The sequence below is a fragment of the Fonsecaea erecta genome (assembly GCF_001651985.1).
Source record: "Fonsecaea erecta strain CBS 125763 chromosome Unknown Scaff1, whole genome shotgun sequence".
In the NCBI taxonomy this organism is placed as follows: domain Eukaryota; kingdom Fungi; phylum Ascomycota; class Eurotiomycetes; order Chaetothyriales; family Herpotrichiellaceae; genus Fonsecaea; species Fonsecaea erecta.
This window is the reverse complement of record NW_017387244.1, coordinates 682,102-701,341: the sequence shown is the minus strand read 5'-3', so window position 1 is coordinate 701,341 and position 19,240 is coordinate 682,102. Positions and strand designations below refer to the sequence as shown.

At 54.1% G+C, this 19,240-nt stretch overlaps 8 protein-coding genes across 8 annotated transcripts; 3 read left to right on the top strand and 5 right to left on the bottom strand.

Annotated features, from left to right (window-relative positions):
• Nucleotides 1-355: 355 nt before the first annotated feature.
• On the bottom strand, nucleotides 356-1,414 carry AYL99_00230 (hypothetical protein; the record flags this gene model as incomplete). Its single annotated transcript, XM_018831746.1, has 1 exon — nucleotides 356-1,414. The coding sequence occupies one exon, from the start codon at nucleotides 1,412-1,414 to the stop codon at nucleotides 356-358; it is 1,059 nt and encodes a 352-aa protein (XP_018697625.1).
• Nucleotides 1,415-3,312: 1,898 nt separating this feature from the next.
• Nucleotides 3,313-4,059, top strand: AYL99_00229 (hypothetical protein; the record flags this gene model as incomplete). Its single annotated transcript, XM_018831745.1, has 2 exons — nucleotides 3,313-3,400; nucleotides 3,452-4,059. The coding sequence occupies 2 exons, from the start codon at nucleotides 3,313-3,315 to the stop codon at nucleotides 4,057-4,059; spliced, it is 696 nt and encodes a 231-aa protein (XP_018697624.1).
• Nucleotides 4,060-5,151: 1,092 nt separating this feature from the next.
• On the top strand, nucleotides 5,152-6,202 carry AYL99_00228 (hypothetical protein; the record flags this gene model as incomplete). The annotated part of the gene is made up of 3 exons (XM_018831744.1): nucleotides 5,152-5,566; nucleotides 5,672-5,844; nucleotides 5,930-6,202. The coding sequence occupies 3 exons, from the start codon at nucleotides 5,152-5,154 to the stop codon at nucleotides 6,200-6,202; spliced, it is 861 nt and encodes a 286-aa protein (XP_018697623.1).
• A 1,640-nt stretch (nucleotides 6,203-7,842) lies between these two features.
• Nucleotides 7,843-8,607, bottom strand: AYL99_00227 (hypothetical protein; the record flags this gene model as incomplete). Its single annotated transcript, XM_018831743.1, has 1 exon — nucleotides 7,843-8,607. The coding sequence occupies one exon, from the start codon at nucleotides 8,605-8,607 to the stop codon at nucleotides 7,843-7,845; it is 765 nt and encodes a 254-aa protein (XP_018697622.1).
• Nucleotides 8,608-9,303: 696 nt separating this feature from the next.
• On the bottom strand, nucleotides 9,304-11,738 carry AYL99_00226 (hypothetical protein; the record flags this gene model as incomplete). Its single annotated transcript, XM_018831742.1, has 6 exons — nucleotides 9,304-9,654; nucleotides 9,711-10,170; nucleotides 10,226-10,690; nucleotides 10,750-11,025; nucleotides 11,078-11,478; nucleotides 11,604-11,738. The coding sequence occupies 6 exons, from the start codon at nucleotides 11,736-11,738 to the stop codon at nucleotides 9,304-9,306; spliced, it is 2,088 nt and encodes a 695-aa protein (XP_018697621.1).
• A 901-nt stretch (nucleotides 11,739-12,639) lies between these two features.
• AYL99_00225 (hypothetical protein) lies at nucleotides 12,640-14,754 on the bottom strand (the record flags this gene model as incomplete). Its single annotated transcript, XM_018831741.1, has 1 exon — nucleotides 12,640-14,754. The coding sequence occupies one exon, from the start codon at nucleotides 14,752-14,754 to the stop codon at nucleotides 12,640-12,642; it is 2,115 nt and encodes a 704-aa protein (XP_018697620.1).
• Nucleotides 14,755-15,036: 282 nt separating this feature from the next.
• On the top strand, nucleotides 15,037-15,765 carry AYL99_00224 (hypothetical protein; the record flags this gene model as incomplete). Its single annotated transcript, XM_018831740.1, has 1 exon — nucleotides 15,037-15,765. The coding sequence occupies one exon, from the start codon at nucleotides 15,037-15,039 to the stop codon at nucleotides 15,763-15,765; it is 729 nt and encodes a 242-aa protein (XP_018697619.1).
• A 1,326-nt stretch (nucleotides 15,766-17,091) lies between these two features.
• On the bottom strand, nucleotides 17,092-18,884 carry AYL99_00223 (hypothetical protein; the record flags this gene model as incomplete). The annotated part of the gene is made up of 4 exons (XM_018831739.1): nucleotides 17,092-17,772; nucleotides 17,842-18,434; nucleotides 18,496-18,596; nucleotides 18,655-18,884. 4 exons carry the CDS (start codon nucleotides 18,882-18,884, stop codon nucleotides 17,092-17,094), a joined length of 1,605 nt encoding a protein of 534 aa, XP_018697618.1.
• Nucleotides 18,885-19,240: the final 356 nt, after the last annotated feature.

The window sequence follows — 19,240 nt, the reverse complement described above, 5'->3', positions numbered from 1 at the left end:
TGGGCGGCTGGCTTCCATAAAATGATTCTTACATAAACGATCTCGGAAAGGATTAGTCGCTGCTGACCTTGCTCTCCATCGGCCAGTTCCATTTGGAAAATAGTGGCCCCCATTCCATGGGGAGACCGAATGGGTGACTCTCTCTGGTTCAGTTTCAGGGGTATTGATAAATCAGCACGCGGTGAGGACTGGTAGCTGTCCGCCAAAGATCCAGGGGAAGCGTTTCACTCGGTTGAATGGAGTTTTCGGCCAGATATTGAGGAAGTGGTCATTCCCACTCCACCATTATCTCATGGGTGGTCCAATCGTTCCTGTCCCTGTCTTCACCATTCGTCGAGTGCGATTCCGCAGATCATCACCGCTCAGCCAAAGATGCTAACAGAGTCTGGAGTGATGGCCGCTCCAGTGGCTCAGGCACTAGCATCGAGGCAACCATATCCCTGGCCTGAGGAGGCAATTTCTGTAGCAAATGAAAAGCTCCAGTGGAACAGGCCTGGAGTTGCATCGTCGATTTTTCCCAGTTCGGACAATGGTCTGAGGAGGTGTAACCGATGTCGTCGACCGCGTTCTGTGTCACGTACGCCTGGTAGCGAGGGTCGTTGAGGGAGGCAGACGCCCATGGAATGGATCCCGTAATCATCACGTAGAACAACACCCCGAGGGCCCACACATCGGCTTTCGCCTTGTCGAACTCGAGCTGTGTGAAGACGTCTGGGGGCATGTAAGCTGTAGTGCCATAGTCTCCCGGGACGACGTTGACCGTATTTTCTGACCCGGGGGTTTCTGTCGGACATTCCGAGAAGGTGGCTGCTCCAAAGTCGATCAGCTTGGGTCTTCCGTCGGCCGTCAGAAGCACATTCTCGATCTTGAGGTCCCCGTGGGCTATACCCCTGTTGTGCATGTGCTCCACGGCCGCGAGAATCCCGCGGAATATCGCTGTGAGCGATTCCAGCCCGGTGGAGCGACGCTCCAGTGCCAGGCTCCGGGGACAGAACTCCGTCACCAAGAACCAGGTCGAGGATCGTTCTTCCAGGAGCAGCTCGTGAGTCTCTGCGATGCCGCCATGGCCGTTGATCAGCGTTCCCAGATGATACTCCAGTTTGACTCGCTGCATGAACAAGTCATGCCGATCGGCGACCGCGTCGGTGTTGTGGAACCGTTTGACCGCTACCGTAGCATTGTCGGCGCGCCGCAGAAGCAAGAATACAGAACCTGATGTGCCGGCACCAATTTCTTCCAGCGTGGGCCCATAGTCGGACTCCAGGTCCCGTGGGAGTGTAGTGTGACGGATCTGTGAGTAGTCCAGCCAGCATTCTGAGGAGGTGGTGGTGGGGCTCGCTGAACAACAGCCAATGAAGTCGACTAAGACCCGGAAGAGGAAAAGAGAAACAACGACCCAGGATGGTCTGTTCATGGTTTGTCAGCTGGTGACGAACATGTTTCTGGGGAGGAAGGGCGATAAGCTAGCCTTGGGCGAGGGCTTTCATATGTACCAGTCGACGTGCTGGACCCGGTTCCTTGCGTCGTTTGTTGCTACCGGCTAGCGTGGGACCCCACCATGGATATCGTTAGCATGCCGGCAAAAGGTCAGCTTTTCGCACATCCTGGCCCGTTCGGGATATTCAAGGGCTCTAAAGACTCCTCCTCCCTTCTGTGGGGGCATGGTCAGGCCTGCAAGGCGGATGCCCACATTCTCGCTGTAAACCCTAAAGCTGTGCATGAGAAATAGTGAGGTAGCACGAGATACCAGTGCATAATCTTTTCTCCCCCCGGAAAAGCTGTGAACGACAACAAACGAGAAAGCCGATCGTCCAAACAACGTTTCACGGACGACGCACTACGCCCCCGCTTGAGCAGCTATCGCGTGCTCATTTCCCCAATGCGGCGGTGAAGCCGGTGGTCGAAGCCTTCGGGAGTTGCCGGGTACCGTCGGCTCACCATACCTTCCTAATGCGGTCTAGTGTGGCAGGTAGAGGACTGTGGCCCTTTTCTCTATACGACAGCAATACGCATCTATACGGCTATGGATGCAGGAGTTCGCTCACAACGATTATTCCGTGGCATAATCGCGCTCGCCCAGTATACAAGGTCCCATATTGGACTTGAATCCGTCCTGTTTCTGTGGAGTTTTGTATGACCCAGAAGAGTTCCTGCAGATGCGGTACAGTGGAGCTCATCGGATCATCGTGAAAGGCGAGCCGAGCTTCATGGTAAATATAGAGGAGAGTGTCTCTATATGTCTATGTCGAGAGAAGTTTGATCTCACCGCCACCCCAGGCCCCCAGACCGTCGCTCCTGAGTCTCTACGCATTGGACTAGAAGCCTGATGCAGGTAACACTGCCTTGCCGATCCGGTGCTGGAAACGGGGTGTCGATGCGATAGGTCGTCGTTGCTCTGAGAACTGATGTAATGCATAGACCACCGTGCCAGGTTGCACCCTGCTCGGCTGTCAGAAGCAAAGAAATACCATGATCGACCCCGAGGCATTCTGGGTTTTTTTGTGCAATCCCTCCGCCTATTTGCTTACGGTTGGTGTGGAGCAGCCAGCCCCGGCTGAGGGCTTAACCTGTTCATTGCTGGCTGATCCTACCTGCTAGATTGCCGAGCTTACCCAATACGGTGTTATCTCTGAGTACCTGCTCGGCACCGCTGCCCCAGCAGGCTCCACTTTCTGGCTTAACATGATGAAACAGTTCGGCAAGATTGGGCTCTCATTGGCGCAAAAAGGGGAAATACCTCCAAGCTTGGCCGGACGTATTCAAGGCTCCTCAAGATAGCTCTGCGGGTTTAACACCATTGAATTCAGCAAGCTTACACCTACCCCCGGCCAGGCACGGACGCATGAATTTAGCCCTTGTCTCAGAATCTATTTCTGCTTTGCGATGGGCAAGTGAGCGTCACCATCAAGCCATTCCCTGCAAGCAGAATGCTCCGAGGCATATGCGGCGCCGTTCGAATGGGTGTCACGGTGTGACATGAAATTCAGCTCGAGCGGTCCATCAGGATCATCGGCGTCCGGCTAATGCTGTCGCCCGCTGTCAGAATGTAATGAGACTCTGCCTCAGTCTCGAAGCTTCGGAGGGATGGGAACCATCGTGGCCCACCAGGTCAGGCGCCCTCGAAGGTCCAGGGCCTCGATGTGACGGATCATCGTCGATGATGGCTTCGGGCGCTCCAAATGCCCTCGGTTCTTTCCGTCAGTATTGACAGTCATGGAGTCTATATATACCCAGGTTTTCTTTTGCTCTTCCCTGAGTTTTGGATTTTCTCTTCTCAGTATCCCCTCTCCTGTTTGGACGATATCAGCAAACATGAAATTCTTGCAAGTTACTTCTCTCCTCACGCTGCTTGCAGCATCGGCCTCAGCCTTGCCGACCTCTCCTGCCACGGATGCCTTGAGTGAGTGGTTTTGAAAACGGATGGGGAACAGGTGGCTAACAAAGGTCTCAGAGGCTCGCACTGCAGCGTTGATGGAAGCTGCTAAGCGTGAGACGGACATCTACCACGCGACAGCGAAGCGCTCTCCGGAGACGGATATCTATCATGCCACAGCCAAGCGGTCCCCAGAGACTGATATCTACCACGCTACCGCCAAACGTCGTTCCCCGGAGACAGACATCTACCACGCTACCGCCAAACGTCGTTCCCCAGAGACTGACATCTATCATGCGACCGCCAAGCGCCGTTCTCCAGAGACCGACATCTACCACGCAACAGCTAAGCGTCGTTCCCCGGAGACGGACATTTACCATGCAACCGCAAAGCGACGTTCCCCGGAGACGGATATCTACCACGCCACTGCTAAACGCCGTTCGCCAGAGACGGATATCTACCATGCTACTGCAAAGCGTCGGTCTCCAGAGACTGACATTTACCACGCCACGGCCAAACGGTCTCCTGAAACCGACATCTACCACGCCACAGCCAAGAGACGTTCTCCAGAGACTGATATCTACCATGCTACCGCCAAACGCTCCCCCGAGACTGATATCTACCACGCAACTGCCAAACGCCGCTCCCCCGAGACTGACATCTACCACGCCACCGCCAAACGCTAAATCAGTGGCTCAGATCCTACGACCTCGCGAGGGGAAGTGCTGAGTTGAGCATCGTGCCCCCTTGCACGTACGTATTTTCGAAATCTCACAGGGGCGACCAAAGAACAAGAAGATGGGAAAACAGCACTTTTCCACAACGAGGCGTGGAAAGAGGAGATGGGGGATTCCAATCAATCAGTCAGTCGCTCACTTACATCATAGGAAGAGAACGGATGGGAGGAGGCAAGGGGAAGGAAAAAGGGACAGGCAGGAGGGGAGCAACGAAGGAAAGGAGAGGAGAGGAGAGGAGTCTCACATCGCGAGGACAGGCAAATCTACTTCCAAGCGGTTTGTCTGCCCAACCCAATAGATTGCCAATTCAACCCTCTTGGTGGGAGGAGGAGCCCTCAAATCAAGACCATGAATGAATGAATCCTCGGCCGGGTGAAAAAGAAAAGGCCCAGGCTCGAGGCTGTAGAAGCGCCCCCCGTCTTCCTCTAACATGTGGAAGACGGTGTGCCATAATAAGGGGATCTGGCTCATAGATCGGCGTCCTCCTCGTAACATTCAGACATGACATACAGTAGTAGCCGGTGGTATTGATGGCCGGTCTAAGGAATGTAGCTCGTGACTCCAGGCAGGGAGGGATGGGATGGGATGTAGTTGTTGGGGCTGGCTACACAAGTCATTCCTTCCAGCCCACGGCTTCCATCCTTTCTATGCTCTTCGATCGTAGATGGCCTGAGCTGCTCCTGGGTGTCATTCCTCCTTCCAGGAATCCGTCACACCTAGATCCCAGCACTACAGCAAGCTAGCCTTCCCCGTCCACGTCAGAGATTGAGCCCGTTCGTAACACGGTAGAATCTAAGCCGAGTTGTTTTTCCTCCAGCTCTATACTGCGTAGCATGTTGATTCCCCACTGGTCCTGGTCCCTCCTCGCCCGCCCACGTTGTGTCAGCAGCACATATATCTCTCTCTCGCTGATCCGAGAATCGATCCTCCTCCTCTTCTTCCACTTCTCCCTCCTTCTCTCATCCCTCTATATACTTCCCCCCTTCGTAACCGAGAAATAACTCTCCCTCATTATTTCCCTTCGGATTGTTGCCAGTCCAAATGCCGTCTTCTTCGGAGAGTTCCTCCCGGTCTTCAGAGGACACTCTCGTCAAACATCACCCTCTATCTCCGTCGTCTATTGATGAGAAACCGCGCCACCACCGCCGCCACCACCGTCACCCTGCCTCGTCGATCCTCGCGAATGTGCTCCGACGCAAAGACCCCGACGAAGAAGAAGATGATGATGAAGACCCCAGCAGCGGCGGGGGCTATCTGATGCGCGACCCGCACGCCCACCGGATGCAGAAGCTGCTGCTGGGATGCATCGGTGTGCTGTCAATCCTGTGCGCGGGGCTCACCGGCGCCGTGATCAAACTCAGCGTCACGCCCAAGGACGTCTTTCGCCACGTCCCCGAGGCCAAGGCGGAAGTCATTCATACGCCGGGCGTGATGCCGCCGATCCTGGGACCTGAATGTATGTTGTCTGAGGAGTCCCTCTATCTTCCCTGTCTTGCCTTTTTTTACATATAAGCTTGTGGGTATATATGGTCTCGCTGACTTTTCCAAAACCCCCCGTCAGTCACCAAAAAGACAGTGCTCTTCCAACGAAACGAGTCGTTCATGGGTTCCAAGGAGAAGGCGTATCCGGCATGGCACGAGATACTGCATCGCGCGCGCCACGGCCGCGTGGCGTTTGACAGCATGCCCGGCGAATTCTACGGCGTCGCTGGGTACCATCAACTGCACTGTGTGGTATGTTTCTTTTTGCTTTTCCCCCCCTCCGGGCCTTGTGTTGATTGTCATCGGCTCGCTAACAATACTGTCATTCAATATATAGTGGCTTCTCCAGTGGGCCGTCGACTACTCGGTCCGCGGGATCGTGCCCGACGAGTTGACCGCCGATCACATGTTTCATTGCACCGAGTATCTGCGGCAGTCGGTCATGTGCTACGCGGATCCGACGCTGGAGCGGCGCTTTGCAGGCATCTTGGGACCCTTCAGCGCCAACAACACCCATGTCTGTGGCGATTGGGACAAGTTGATGGACTGGGCGGACGACCATATCTATCTCGGACCGTACCTCAATCCCACCACCAAGTTGCCGCCCTAGAAGGCGTGGAAAAGGTGGAGGGGGAAGATGTTCCATGTAGTCATAAAGGAGAATTGAATTGTCATTGGTAGTTCGTGTCGAGAATGGCGTACAACTTCAGTGTCTCTTCACCGAACTTGTATACGTCTGGCTTCATTCCCTCTTTCGCCGCGAGGCTTCTGGCAGCCGTGAGTCGTTCGTCTAGCGGGTAAGAAGCTCCGCTGCTGCACAGAGAAGCCCTTCAAAACAAGCCATGCCACTGTGTGACAAACGCTGCTTGCGATCGAGGTCAGCTGGGCAGCCACGGACGTTGCTCTTAGGGACAAGTGCTGGCGCTTCTCTTTCCTCCATCGAACCCTCTCTGAGGGGTCTCAGAGCTCGGAGCCTGTGGACAGAGACATTTGCCAGACAGTATGAGACAGCCTCAAAAGTGAATCCTGATAGCGAGGTTCTTCCCTTGCTTCGATTCTGACGTCCCACTTTCAACAAACATTCACACGCCTGGCCGTGTGCTCGAAGAGTGTGTTTTATCCCCGGTTCTCACCTACTTATCTACTATATTTTCTATTACAAGTTTGGGTAGGGTACGACACAGTCCGTCATTCCATGAAGCGGGCCTTGTTGGATGTCAGGCGCAAATGTGGAAGAGAAACAACAGTGAACGGAAGGAAGCAGGATTCCAGAACATTATGCATCATCCTTTCATGTCCCGTAACCGTGGTCACGGATTGACGCGGGGTAGATAGAGCATCCTGACATAGTCCTGGATCATGGTCAATTGCCCATATTCAGGGAACCAAGCGTGTAACAGAACGTCGTAATCTGCGGGACATCAAACTCGACTTGCGTAGGACAGTCATAGTGTGTCCTGCTTCCCTGAGATAGGCGTGCTGACCGTAATCGCAAGGGGGCCGAAAGTCACAGCCGCGGATTCAAGCGAGACAAGGTTGATGGAGTGTGTGAACAAAGGTTTGCAGCCATACAGGCGCCGGAGTGCAGGATGTCCGTTGAACTTGGTAAAAATCCGGCGGCATTGCATGCCCTTGGTACCGTCAACTCCCCTCCTGGACACTTTGCTCGACAGTGTGGCTTTGCTAAAGTACCTGAACAGTATTGTCGCAATCCTTTTGAATGCTAAGAGTTGTTGTTTGTCGAGACTCCTGTCCCAAGCTTGAGAGCGCTGCGCAATGACTGACAAGCAGATAGCTGACGTCCACCACACCACCCCGCTTATCAAGAAGAAGGTGGTGGCATGAAATGCGAATGATTCCTGATCGCGGCTTTATGTATTTGGGTTTGGGAAAGATATTCTGGGTCACCGAACCCGGAAATCCACCTACGACCAGCAGAACCAGTTGTGGAGGTACAGAGTTCGGACTTTTCAGCATAATGTTATTCGTCACGGCGTGTGGAATCGGCCATGGCGAGCCCGAGAGGATACCTCTTCTCGGGAGTCAGCAGCTCCGACGGCAGATATCTAGATCGGCTGATGTACAGCTCGCCAAAGGAGCTCGCGGGGCCCATTCGGTTTCCGAGGTCCGCATCTGACGCGGGGATTGTTGAAGCAGTCCGATCCATCGAGAGCGGGTTTGATCCGGCTGCATTTCGACGATCGCTCATATTAGCACCTCACCAAGTCAGCGGATATGGTATATCTCCCTTTAAGAACCCGGAAAATATTGTGGCGGCTGGCCCTGTTGTACGGGTCTGTTTGGGCTGATGGCTACTCCATTAGGACTAACATTAGGCACACTCCTGCTCCGACCATGAAACGCCATCATGATGTCGTCCGTGTCGGTCTCGACCGCCGGGTCTCGCTGGCTGGGTCTCTGTCTCCTCTTCATCCTGACCCGTTCCCGCGCGAACTTCAACTGATCCAGGGTTTCCTTGACGGCCTGCTGGCTCTCCTCTGCACCATCATCCTCGGCGACGGCAGCAGCAGCAGTCGTGGTAGTGGTGGTGAGCTGCTGTTTCACCTCCGACTCGGCAATCAATGCGTCGAGATCCCTCTCCTCGGCGTCCAACTTGCGCAGACGCTGGCACTCCTCCTCCCACCAAAACAGCATGCCGACGAGGTCCTTCTGCCGGTAGATGTTCAGCAGGGCCAGTTGGTGGGGGAACCGGGGCCCTATCTTGTGCGTATCCACCATACCGTCCTCTGCCCGTAGGATTTCGTTCTTCTTCAGCTTGGCGTACACCTTCCGACTCACGCTCTCCGAGTCGACGACGCCGGCCACGTAGAACGATCGTTCGTCCAGAGTATAGGGGTCAGCGGAGGCGATCTGGTGCATGTAGCACATGTCCCGCCGGTAGCCCGTCAGGTCAACCGTGCGAGAGGGCGTTTCATCGGCGAAGAAGTTGGGGACGGCGGCGTTGGCGAAACGGGTGAAGGAGAAGCCGAGAGACCCGTTGCGTTTGCGATACATGTTGCTCTGGAAGAGCTCTACGCCGCAGCCCGAAGCTTAGGTCGATGTAGCAGCGTATAGTGACCAGACGAGGAAGGTTCAGAGGACGAGAACTAACGAGACGCGGGGCAAGTAATAAACATCAGGCGAAGACGCGGCGCATTTGAGGCTCGGCAGCGTCGGAAAGGAAGAGACGATGTACTCGGTACAAGGGTATGTACTACATAAGAGACCGCACATTTGTTCTGTGGGCGATGACAATGGTATTGCACGTGGTTGTCCGTGGTTGTGTCATTGGTCATTATTATTGTTCGAGTTTGTCCAAGACAACGAAACCGCCGTGGCCCCATCGACCCCGACCGCCATCGCCATCGTCATCGCCATCGCCATCGCCGTTTGACTCGGATCTATATAGTATGAGACCGGCTCTTCTGCGTCGTATGTATCAGGAAGTCTACCGACGCTCTCAGGCTCTCATTCTCTCTAGCACTGTCTCTTCTTCTCTTGTTGTCTCTGTCGTCTTCCAGAGGGACTCGGGTTCTCGGAATCCCCAATCTAATTGTCTCCAGCCACCATCCGGTCGGTGGGTACCAGAAAATTGTTGACCCATGAGAGTTGGCATTCTGTTGTAGAACCTGAAGTTGATTGAATGAGTAGAGAGTAGAACGGAAACCCATCTCGCCTGAAACGCCAGCACACAGACCGACAACTCGTCCATCAAGTGGAGAGGTGGCGTGGCAACCGTGGTTCGCCATCTGTATATGGCTCCCCGGCAGCCTCGCGAGCCAGGTCGTTGATCCATCTCTCGTTCGGTTTGAGTAACTTTCCGCCCGTCACATTCGACGCAAGGTACATCCAGCTGAGGGCGTTCCCAACGGTGTGCACTTCATCACTGACATGCGTCCGCGCGTATTCGCTCATGCGGCCATACAGCTCCCTATCATTAACCAGGTCGTAAAGGTGCTTGGCAACAGCGTCGTGGTCACCGCGTTGGACAAGATAACCGCTCTTGCCGTCCTCGACCTGAAGTGGAATACCCCCAGCGAGGGTTGCAATGATTGGTTTTCCCTGTGTCATGTCAGCAACAGACGTCCACCTCGGCGTGAAACCCGAAATATAGTTACCTTGTGCAGGGCTTCCGAGACCTTGACCTCGAATCCTTCGCGTGTAGATAGCTGTAGTGCCACTGTGCAGAGCGACATGATGGCGTTCAGAATCTGGTCACTGGGGCCCAGCCGAACGACAATGATATCCTCGATCAAGTCGGGAAACTGCGTAACAATCAAGTCCATGGTCTGTTCATAGATCAGGGTCGCATCAGGATCATCCACCGAGCCGTGTCCACAGAGCACCAACTGGTGGATCTTCTCTTTGGGTTGGTCTTTCACCATATCGCGGAACTTGGCGTAGCTCTTGATGACGTCGGGAATTCCCTTGGACGGGTCAAACCGTGCAACTTGTGTGAAATACCCCCGTTCCGGATAGGCAAGCTGTGGTAGGTTTTGAGCCTGACAGACCTGCTTGAGGACATGGAGATAATATTGCAAATCCCAGTCATCCATCTGCTTGTTAAGACCGTCAAGCCTGGGAATTTCAGTCAGATACTTCACCAATGCTCAGTGCCCGTTCATATACTTACCAATCGGTGGTTGCTGGGAGCCAGCCCAATACCTCTTTGCGGACATCAGGTGGAACGAAGGTGCGTACAGGGTGGCTAAGGAAGACGTCGGCATGTTTGATGCTTGACCACATATTGCGCCAAACGTGCTGAGCGGCACTCCCATCTTCAAGTACTAGATCATCACGAACTTCGATGTGGCAGCGGAAAATGATCGGCCGGTCTGGTGCAATCTTCTTCGCAATGGGGATGAGCTCTGGCATTTGCGGGTCGTCGATGATGATGACATCTGCACCGCCGTCCTTGGGTGCAAGAAGTGGTCCACCTTCACCGAGCCAATACCGATCCGCATTGTCGACAATCCATTCTTTGATCTTCCCCAGCTGCTCGTCTGTTGCTCGGACATCCGGAGGCACGGCGCCCTGCAAGATGTTGTGATTTGTTTTGGTGATACGGAAAACGTCGGGCCGGGGTTTCGGGACAAACCTGGGAAACAAAAAAGGTAAGCTTCACACATATCGATTGCAGAGTGAAGCGGGACGTACCATTCGACGTTCACGTTGTAGAGTCTCAGGAATCGGAGCAAGGCGTGCCGCATCAGAGCCACTCCGCCTCCCTGAGGTGTCGCGCTGAAAAAGACGACTCTGAGCTTGCGGTCGACGACATCTTGAATATGTTTCTGCACGGCCCTCCAAGTCGGCTCTCGGACGGATGCCTTGTAGTCGTCGATGGTGGTGAGCTGGATCGTACCTCCCAGGTCGACCTCGACTTGGTTCACAAAGCTGATCGACAAACGCGGTTGTTTGGTGGGAGCATATAGCCTGACAAAATTAGGACCGGAGCAGCGGACAGTCCATAGGGTCGAAAACTTACGCGAGACATTTCCTGGCGGCCGAGTCGGCGATCTCGTCCACTCTCTGTGATCTTGCCCGAGCGTTGCCGGCTTGTAAAAGTGGATTCGACGTGACCAACATGGGGACAATGTCCAATTCGGACCAGAGCCTCGAGCACAAATGCGGGCTCTTCTCGTGAGCAGTCACAGTGACTCCGGCGCCGAGAATCTTGCATACGTGCTGCCTCCGGTAGTGGGATAGCTCCTCGATGATGTGGTCTGCAATCCAGTCGCCATCTCGGCCTCTCTCCTGCTCTTCCTCTTCGTCCAGGGAAATGCGGTGGACTGCGAAGTCAATGCCATACGTTCCATCATGGATCGCAATCCCGATCTTGAGTGCTCGGTCGCTTTCTTCTTCGATGGCAAGACCCGTCCAGTATTCCTGGTATAGAGAAGGCAAGGTCAACAGTGGCTTGGGGGTCATAGTCCAGTGAGTCGAGGTCCAGGCCAAATGGGACGTTGCGCATTTTCAGGGTAGCTTCATCGACGGAAGGAGTGTGGACTTACACTGAGAGTAGTTCCAATGTCGACACGATCGGGGAGTTTGATGCTCAATGATCGGGTCCGACGCCTCTTGAGGGCCCATTTGCCCTGGAAGTCATGGTGCACCTGGGTGCTGAAGCTCCTGCCTGGATCACCCATGGTACGGAAGTCTTGTTATTGGTCAAGGTGGAAAGGATGAGGATTTGTTTCAAAGATGTTTTGGCAGAGGTACATTCAGCAGCAGGAGGGTGTCTTGGTTTATATCCAGTTGGTGGCATACGGTGAACCACTGGAGTTTCTAGACAGTGAGCGAAAATCAGTAAAATGGGGGACAACGAAGCGTCGGTGCCAGGCAGTGACGTCGCATTACGGTCATGAGCCAGTCACCACCAAGTCTGAGCCACTTGCTTCACCTCGAGCTCCTACGGCGAAGATACTTGTACGAGTTACAAGACACGGATCCCTATGATCCCTGTCACCCTCCTTCGGCAATGCAGGATGAGACTTCCCATGTGCGCGAGCTTATGCGAGAAGATCACTGCGATCGGTAAACATCACCTGATGTTTCAAACAGCTCAGGCACAACTCATTTCCCCTTTGGTCGAAAGGAGGCGCGGCTGGGAGCTGCAGCTCTTCTCGGGAGCTCGTGTCGCCGACGTGGAGAGCTCGTGTTTGCTCAGATAATGCCGCTGCTGCCTCAGCTCCGTGCGCCTCGTCCAACGACAGGAGACAACCCGGGCGATGCAGTCGAGCTACGCGAGGCCACGAGGCGTGTTCTCGACGTTCCAAAAACGCTCGGGTGGCACTGTGCTCCGCTCAACTTCGTTGCCCCTCCGGATCTGTTAGCCTAGTGCCCAATCTTGTGCCTGTCGCTTTATGATCTCATCTAGATACAACTATGCAACCAATACTGGAGCCCGGAGAGCCTCTGAACTTCCAAGGGAGAATGACGAAAAGTGGCCATTGTCTTGGCTGAAGGAGGAAAGAATGGCTCCATAGTGCAATATTGCTTTATATACAAGGTCAAGTGGTGGCATTGCTAACATTCAATCTACGGCTATCAAGCAATCTCAATGTCACTGTCAGCATCTTCTTCCGCAGCCTTTCGTTGTTCTTGCTCCTTTCGCCCTTGCTCCAGCACCTTTCTCCTTTCTTCCCGTAACCTTCTTTGTGAAACAACAAACGCCCCGAGAGGAGTGTCCTGCCATTGCACGTCTTTCAGGAATGCTTCCACTTCCGCCCGGTCCTTGGGCGAAAAGTTGACGTTGATCCTCCTTTCTTCGATCCATTTGGCGTTGGCTTCCGACTTTTGTACCAGCACAAGAAGTGCTTGGTTGAGCTTGCCGTTTTTGTTTCCGCTCGGCTTGGAAGCCGTCTTGAGCCACCGCTTCAGCATGATGATGACCGGCAGTTGCAGCTCAGGATAGGCAATACTCTTCGTCCACAGCACAAAGAACTCGGAAAGCAGTTCGACTACCTGTTCGCCCACACCATCTTGGTACACTTTTGTTTTCAGGTACGACGTCGGGGCCCTTATGTTCGAGGCGAAATCCAAAGGACGCAGCGTTGCGGCTTTTGCAGGTTTCTTCATCTCTGCCGAGTTCAGCACCTCCAACAGAGCCGCCGACAGAGGAATATATGTTTCCGTGGCCTGCGAGATCCGTAGGAGTGCCCGCATCAGTTGAAATCGAAGAGGAAAATAGGTGGAAGTCGGGATCAACCTCAGTGCGCCAAGTGTGACCTGGACAACCGGGTAGATGAGTGGGCGTAGTTGCGAGGGCTTGCCATTCTGTGCTTCCAGAAGCGAGTTGCAGTGACTGGACAATACCCGAGACCAAAAGTCCAGAGAATGAACAAATTGCCAATTGTATATCGTCTTGTATGAATCCTTAGTCGGTTTGGTGATATTGGCACGGAGGTGGATGGCGAGCTGGCGGATGAACGTGAAGCCTGTCGTGTAGCTGACCTTTTGGTCAATGCCCCAGATCTCTGCCGCTGAGTTCTTCATCAAGTTGATTCCTGCAAGGGTATGGACTGTTGTGTGTCGGCTGCCCTTGACGACGCCCTCATACGTCGCTTTCAAGACGGCTTCACGGATCCCAGCGTCGCCAATAACCATTAGCCGGCGAATGACCAGGAAAGCGGTGATTCTAGTCGCCTCATCGGAAGAATTGTCTGACCAAATAGACGCCACGGCTTTCGTGATGACTTTCAGAAATTTGCGAAATTGAAGCAGATATGGGAGAAGCGGCTGGAAGGACTCGAGCGTCAGCCTGAGGGTCTTCGTATCTGACAAGTGCTTGAGCAAATAATGCAAAGAGGAGGCGTGTGATTTGATCAACGGTGCCAGAGTCTTGAACTTGGGTGAATCAGTCGGTATGCGTAGCTTGCCGCCGCTGGACTCCTTGACCGGGAGATGATGGGACAGCACCAGAGGAACGTGCTGGAGTGCCGTTATGAGAACCTCGTGATACACCTCTGGACTCGCAATGTTATACTTGAAGGCCTTATCCTCTTCATCGTCCGCGTGTGCCGCGGCGCGGAAAGCCAGCACCACCTGTCTGAGAGCCCTGATGGAGAATTGTTCGGCCAGGGAGGTCTTCCACTTCTTGACCATTGCCAGAGTAACATCATCCGATGCGTCAGGGTCCTCTTTATGCGCACCCTTCGTCTTCTGCTTCTTTGTAGGAGGCTCCTCTTCACTCAGATCGTCGACTGCTGCGAGATCGTCGTCTTCGTCGAATTCGAGTAGCTCTGCGTCGTTCTCTTGCAGGTATTTGAAGAATTCGGGGTCTTTCTCGGCCAACGCAGCCAGTTGGTTTTTATGGCCCTCGATTTCATCGTCTGAACCATCACTTTCGGCATCTTCAGATTTGTCACCAGCATTCTGTTCTCTTTTCCGCTTTCCGCTCTTGTTGTTCGTCTCATGCTCTGGTATATCCACAGCGTCCTGAAAGAACTCATCCTCGTTCATACCCTCAGCTCCATTGCCACCAGCCTCAACATCTGACCCCGAAACGTCATCCTCCTCTTTTGATCTCAACGCCGCTCTTTGTTTCTTTTTCTCCTTCTGCTGATGTCGCTGTTTGACTTTGGCAAACTCTTTGCGTCGTTCAATCGTGCCTTTGAGGCGGTTCTTCTCGAACTTCTTCGTGGCCTTGGTCTGTTTGCCCATCATGCAGTCTATGGGCGGAAATTTCCCCTGCAACACCAAGTTCTTCGGCGGTCTGGTGCAGGTGTCAATTTCACCAGGCTTTCGTGGCTTTCTGCAAGGTCCAGAAAAAAATATGCCAAGCCGAAGTTTTTCCGGAATTTCCCCGCACATGCCAATTTGTCCCCTCACCGTCTCTCTGATGTCGAGGCGCATCCTAAAGTCAGCTCTGTAGACTCCGTCCGTGTCTACATTAGCTGCTTCCTAGGCAATTCAATTGACTTTGCTGCTAGCCTGGCATCAAGAATGTACAGCAACCCTCCAAGCCGCACCCTCGCCTATGCTCCCACTCCCTATGCGCACCCAGCCACAAACACTCTCTCCGCCCGCATCAATCTCGACGAAGAAGTCAAACTCGCCGACTCGTCCGCCGAACGTGACCTGATTGACTCCCTCGCCGAGATCTACAGCATCATCCGTACCCTCGACGGGCTGGAAAAAGCATATATCAAAGATGCTCTACCGGAGACAGAGTACTCGGACATGTGTTCGAAACTGCTGAAGCAGTACCGATCGATATTGAATGATGAAAGTGTGGCTCGAGAGTTTGGAGACCTGGACACATTTACGCAGAAATGGGACATCGAGTGCCCCCGTGCCAAAGAACGTCTAAGAGTTGGACTATCCAGTGTGGAAACTATCACCGTCGCCAAAGCTACTCCTGGATCTACAGCACCACAAGGCAATCTTTCGGGCAGCTTGATCTTAGTCGCGACGGAGAATTTCATCACGTTCCTCGATGCGCTGAGGTTGAACATGGTCTCCAAGAGTGCATTGCATCCACTCCTGTCAGACGTGATCCAGTCGGTGAACAAGGTCACAGACCAGGACTTTGAGCACCGCGGCAAGATTATCCAGTGGCTGATCACGCTCAACCAGATGAAGACATCAGAGGAGTTGAGCGAGGAGCAGGCGAGAGATTTGTCATTCGACATGGAGCAAGCATATAACGGATTCAAGTCGATCATTCAATGATACCGTTGCATTTTGTCATCGGAGACAGGCCTCTCTTTGAGTGTCAGAGGAACCAAACGTGACGAGATCACAGTACGGTCTACCGGCCCGGAGATTGACGTTCTCAAAATCACAAGCTGGGTGACCAATCCCAACTCGCCTGGGCCTCCGCCGATCGCCTGCTTGCCGATGTTACAACCTTGATAGAAGTCCTTTGTACAGGAGGAGACCGGAGGAGTACTCCGACAACCGAAGACCATATTCGAAGATTTCGCTATATCTCACCACAGGCTGTGGCGCTTCATACTGTCCTGAGTTGCAGGAAATGTGACAAAGTCTTCCTTGGAAGAGATGTCTCGTTCCCCTTTCCCCCTTCTGACACGTCACGCCACTTTGAGACATTTTGTGTGAGGAACCGTGACACGTGCGAGAGGGCGCAAAACAAGAGGCCAGACAGGGAGGCGGAGGCTACCGATATCAATGAGCGACGAGGCGGCCAACATCAGACGGACAATCAGACAGACAGACGTGCCACGGGTTCAGGAGACATTGCCATCTCCTGGGTAAGGCGTACTTCCGCCTTGCGCTCTGTTCTCAACTGTGAATTACGACCGCCACGCCCTTTCGACGCCCCGTCGCAATCACGCACGGCGTACGGCGCTGTCCGCGACCAAAAAAAAAAAAAAGGCCGGCACTGATTCACGGCCGCAGCACGGTTTTCGCCCATCGTCCTCGTACCTGGGCTTTCCAATCGGACCTGTCTGAGGGGCACGTACTTTACGTGAGTTACATACAAGTACATTTGTTCGAAGTATCCACCAAGTGCTTGTACTTTGTGGGTACATACATATCTCTGACAGGGGGAGAAAATGAGGGGAGCAGCCAGGGGTGTTCAGAGAAACAGCTTTGGACCCTCCGATATCACGCGTTCCACCCCCGGCTCCGCGCCGGTCGACGAGGCTGAGCAGATGTGTACACGTACAAGTAGGCGAGGAGAACTTGCACAGCATATCCCAGCCCCTGATTGTCGAGGTCACCGTCACTGCCGGTGGGCTTTGCCTAGCTAGCTGCATTGTATGACACAGGTCCTCTGATGTTGGTTGCATGCACGGGTTATGGTCATGGGAATTCTAATTGCTTGTTGTTAAAAATGATCAATCCATCATTATTTCATCATGATAGTCTCGTTTACCCTCTATGTCTATGTCTCTATGTCGATGCCTGGTTGACTCAGTCCTGTATCGACCGAGTCATAACAGACCCCATAGTCTCGGACGCAGTCCACGACGAACCAGGCATTTGTGACCGACTGACTGGACGGGCCAAACCATCGGCCTGCAAACGTTACTACAACAAGAACCGGAAGCCCCTGGCGGCCGCCTCGGCAAGCACGGCCCCTTCCTGGACGATGATATGAGCGCCGCCCACGGGTTTCGCATCTCGTCGCGGAGAATTGATGGCGCCCTCGACCCACTCGCCGCGGTCCAGCTTGCGATTCAGCCGGGCGAGGATGAGCCGCAGCACGGTGGCAGCGCAGATGGCGATGAAGGCGGTGGCGGAGCAGACGCTCATGGCCAGGACGTAGCGCGGGCCGTCGCTCTTGGGGAACATGTAGCTGGCGTAGATGGACGAGGTGTTGCTGACGGCGTTGATGGCGGCGAGCGCCGCCGCGCGCTTGGCCGGCGGCCGCGGCATCGTGTTGCTGATCCAGCCCAGCGCCACCACGTAGCCCGTGTACACGCCGGGCACCATCAGCATCATGGCGACGTAGCGCGGGGCGGTCGCCGTGGTCGCGGCGGCCAGGATGAACGATCCCACCGCCACGTAGAGCGGGATCGTGACGTGGAAGAAGCGCTCGCCCGTGCGGTCGGCGTGCCAGGCGTTGAAGAAGGCCGTGATCACGCACAGGACGTACGGCGGGGCGGTGAGCAGCAGGGACGCAATGTCGCCATAGCCGAGCGTCTGGACGACAGTCGGGAAGAAGTTGGTCACCGAGCCGGACGCCACGATGCAGAAGAGCATGAGCATCTGGACAAATTGAGTTAGAAGAAGGGTCATCATCGGACACAAGGGAGAAAGTCAAGGGGGGGGACTCACCATGATCCACATCTTGATGTCCTTGACAGCGAGCTTGAACCCATGCCAGAAGGTCTGCTCTTCGACACCCACCCAGTCATCCTCCCCAATATCCTCCTCGAGACGCCACACGGCCAGCTCCTTTTCCTGTGCGCTCAGCCAGGGCGTGGTTCGAGGAAAGTTCGGCAGGATGAAGATTGCCACGAACGCCACGACAATGGTGACGCAACCTTCGATGATGAATAGCCATCTCCAGGCTCTTAAGCCCGCGGTGCCATCCATGTTCTTCGTAATCCCGGCGGCAATGAGGCCAGAGAAGGCGCCAGAGATGAGCGATCCCGAGTACAGCATCGCGGTCCGGAAACCGAGCTCCTTGCGCGTATACCACGCACTGAGGAAATAGAGACAACCAGGGAAGTAACACGCCTCGACAAAACCGAGGAAAAATCGAACAGCAATGAGACCTCCAAAGGACTGGGCAGCGGCGGTCGCGGCGGAAATAGTGCCCCAGATAATCATCGCTGTCGGCAGGTAAAGGCGTGGTTTGCCAATTTTGTTGAGGAACAAATTGGACGGAATTTGCATAAGCAGGTAACCGACGAAGAGGATACTGACTGGAAGAATAGGATTGTCAGTAAAGTGTGCATTTGTCTTGGTCATGCGTCGAAGACTAACCGGCCGTCTGGTATTGAGTGCCATGAAGCTTCAGTTCATCCTCGAGACCAGCCAGTCTAGCTGCTGCAATATTGTTGCGATCGAGGTAGTTAAGAATATACCTGATCATGTGTCAATATCAGGGTTACCCGTCGCGATGAAGGGGGTTGGTAGACGAACATGATAACGATCATAGGAATCAGTCGAAAGTCGATCTTTCGCACGAGGGCTCGCTCTGCGATCCGTCGCTCCTCCGGACTGAGTGACTTGACATAGGCAGGTGGCTCTCGTCTCAACGTGCTGGAATTTCCAATATCTTCTCGAAATTCTGTGGCGTCGACCTTGACACCGATCGAAGAACTCTGGTCAGAGTCATGGATGTAGTCCTGGGGGACCTCGTGAGAAGCCATCTTGCGAGGACACTTGTCAGTAAGGCAAGAATTCACAATGAGTCCAGTGTGTTCAATTCTTGTGCCTGGGAACAGCTTGACCTGGACGAGACGGCAAGACAAGGCAGCCATGTGAAGCGGGCGGGATAGCAGCACCCCTTATACATTTTCCTCGCCTTCTATGTGGGCGGACATCCACCTGGCCACCGCCTCGAGATCATGTTGAGCAACGACATCCCCATGTAACTCCAGAACTCCACTCGAAGGAGTTTTGGAAGGACACCAAAAGTCGCCATCCTCTCCATATTTCCCACAGAAGATGTGGATGAGGGTTGAATTTCTCGAGTCGTCGTCCCCGAGTGTCCACCGAAGATCCA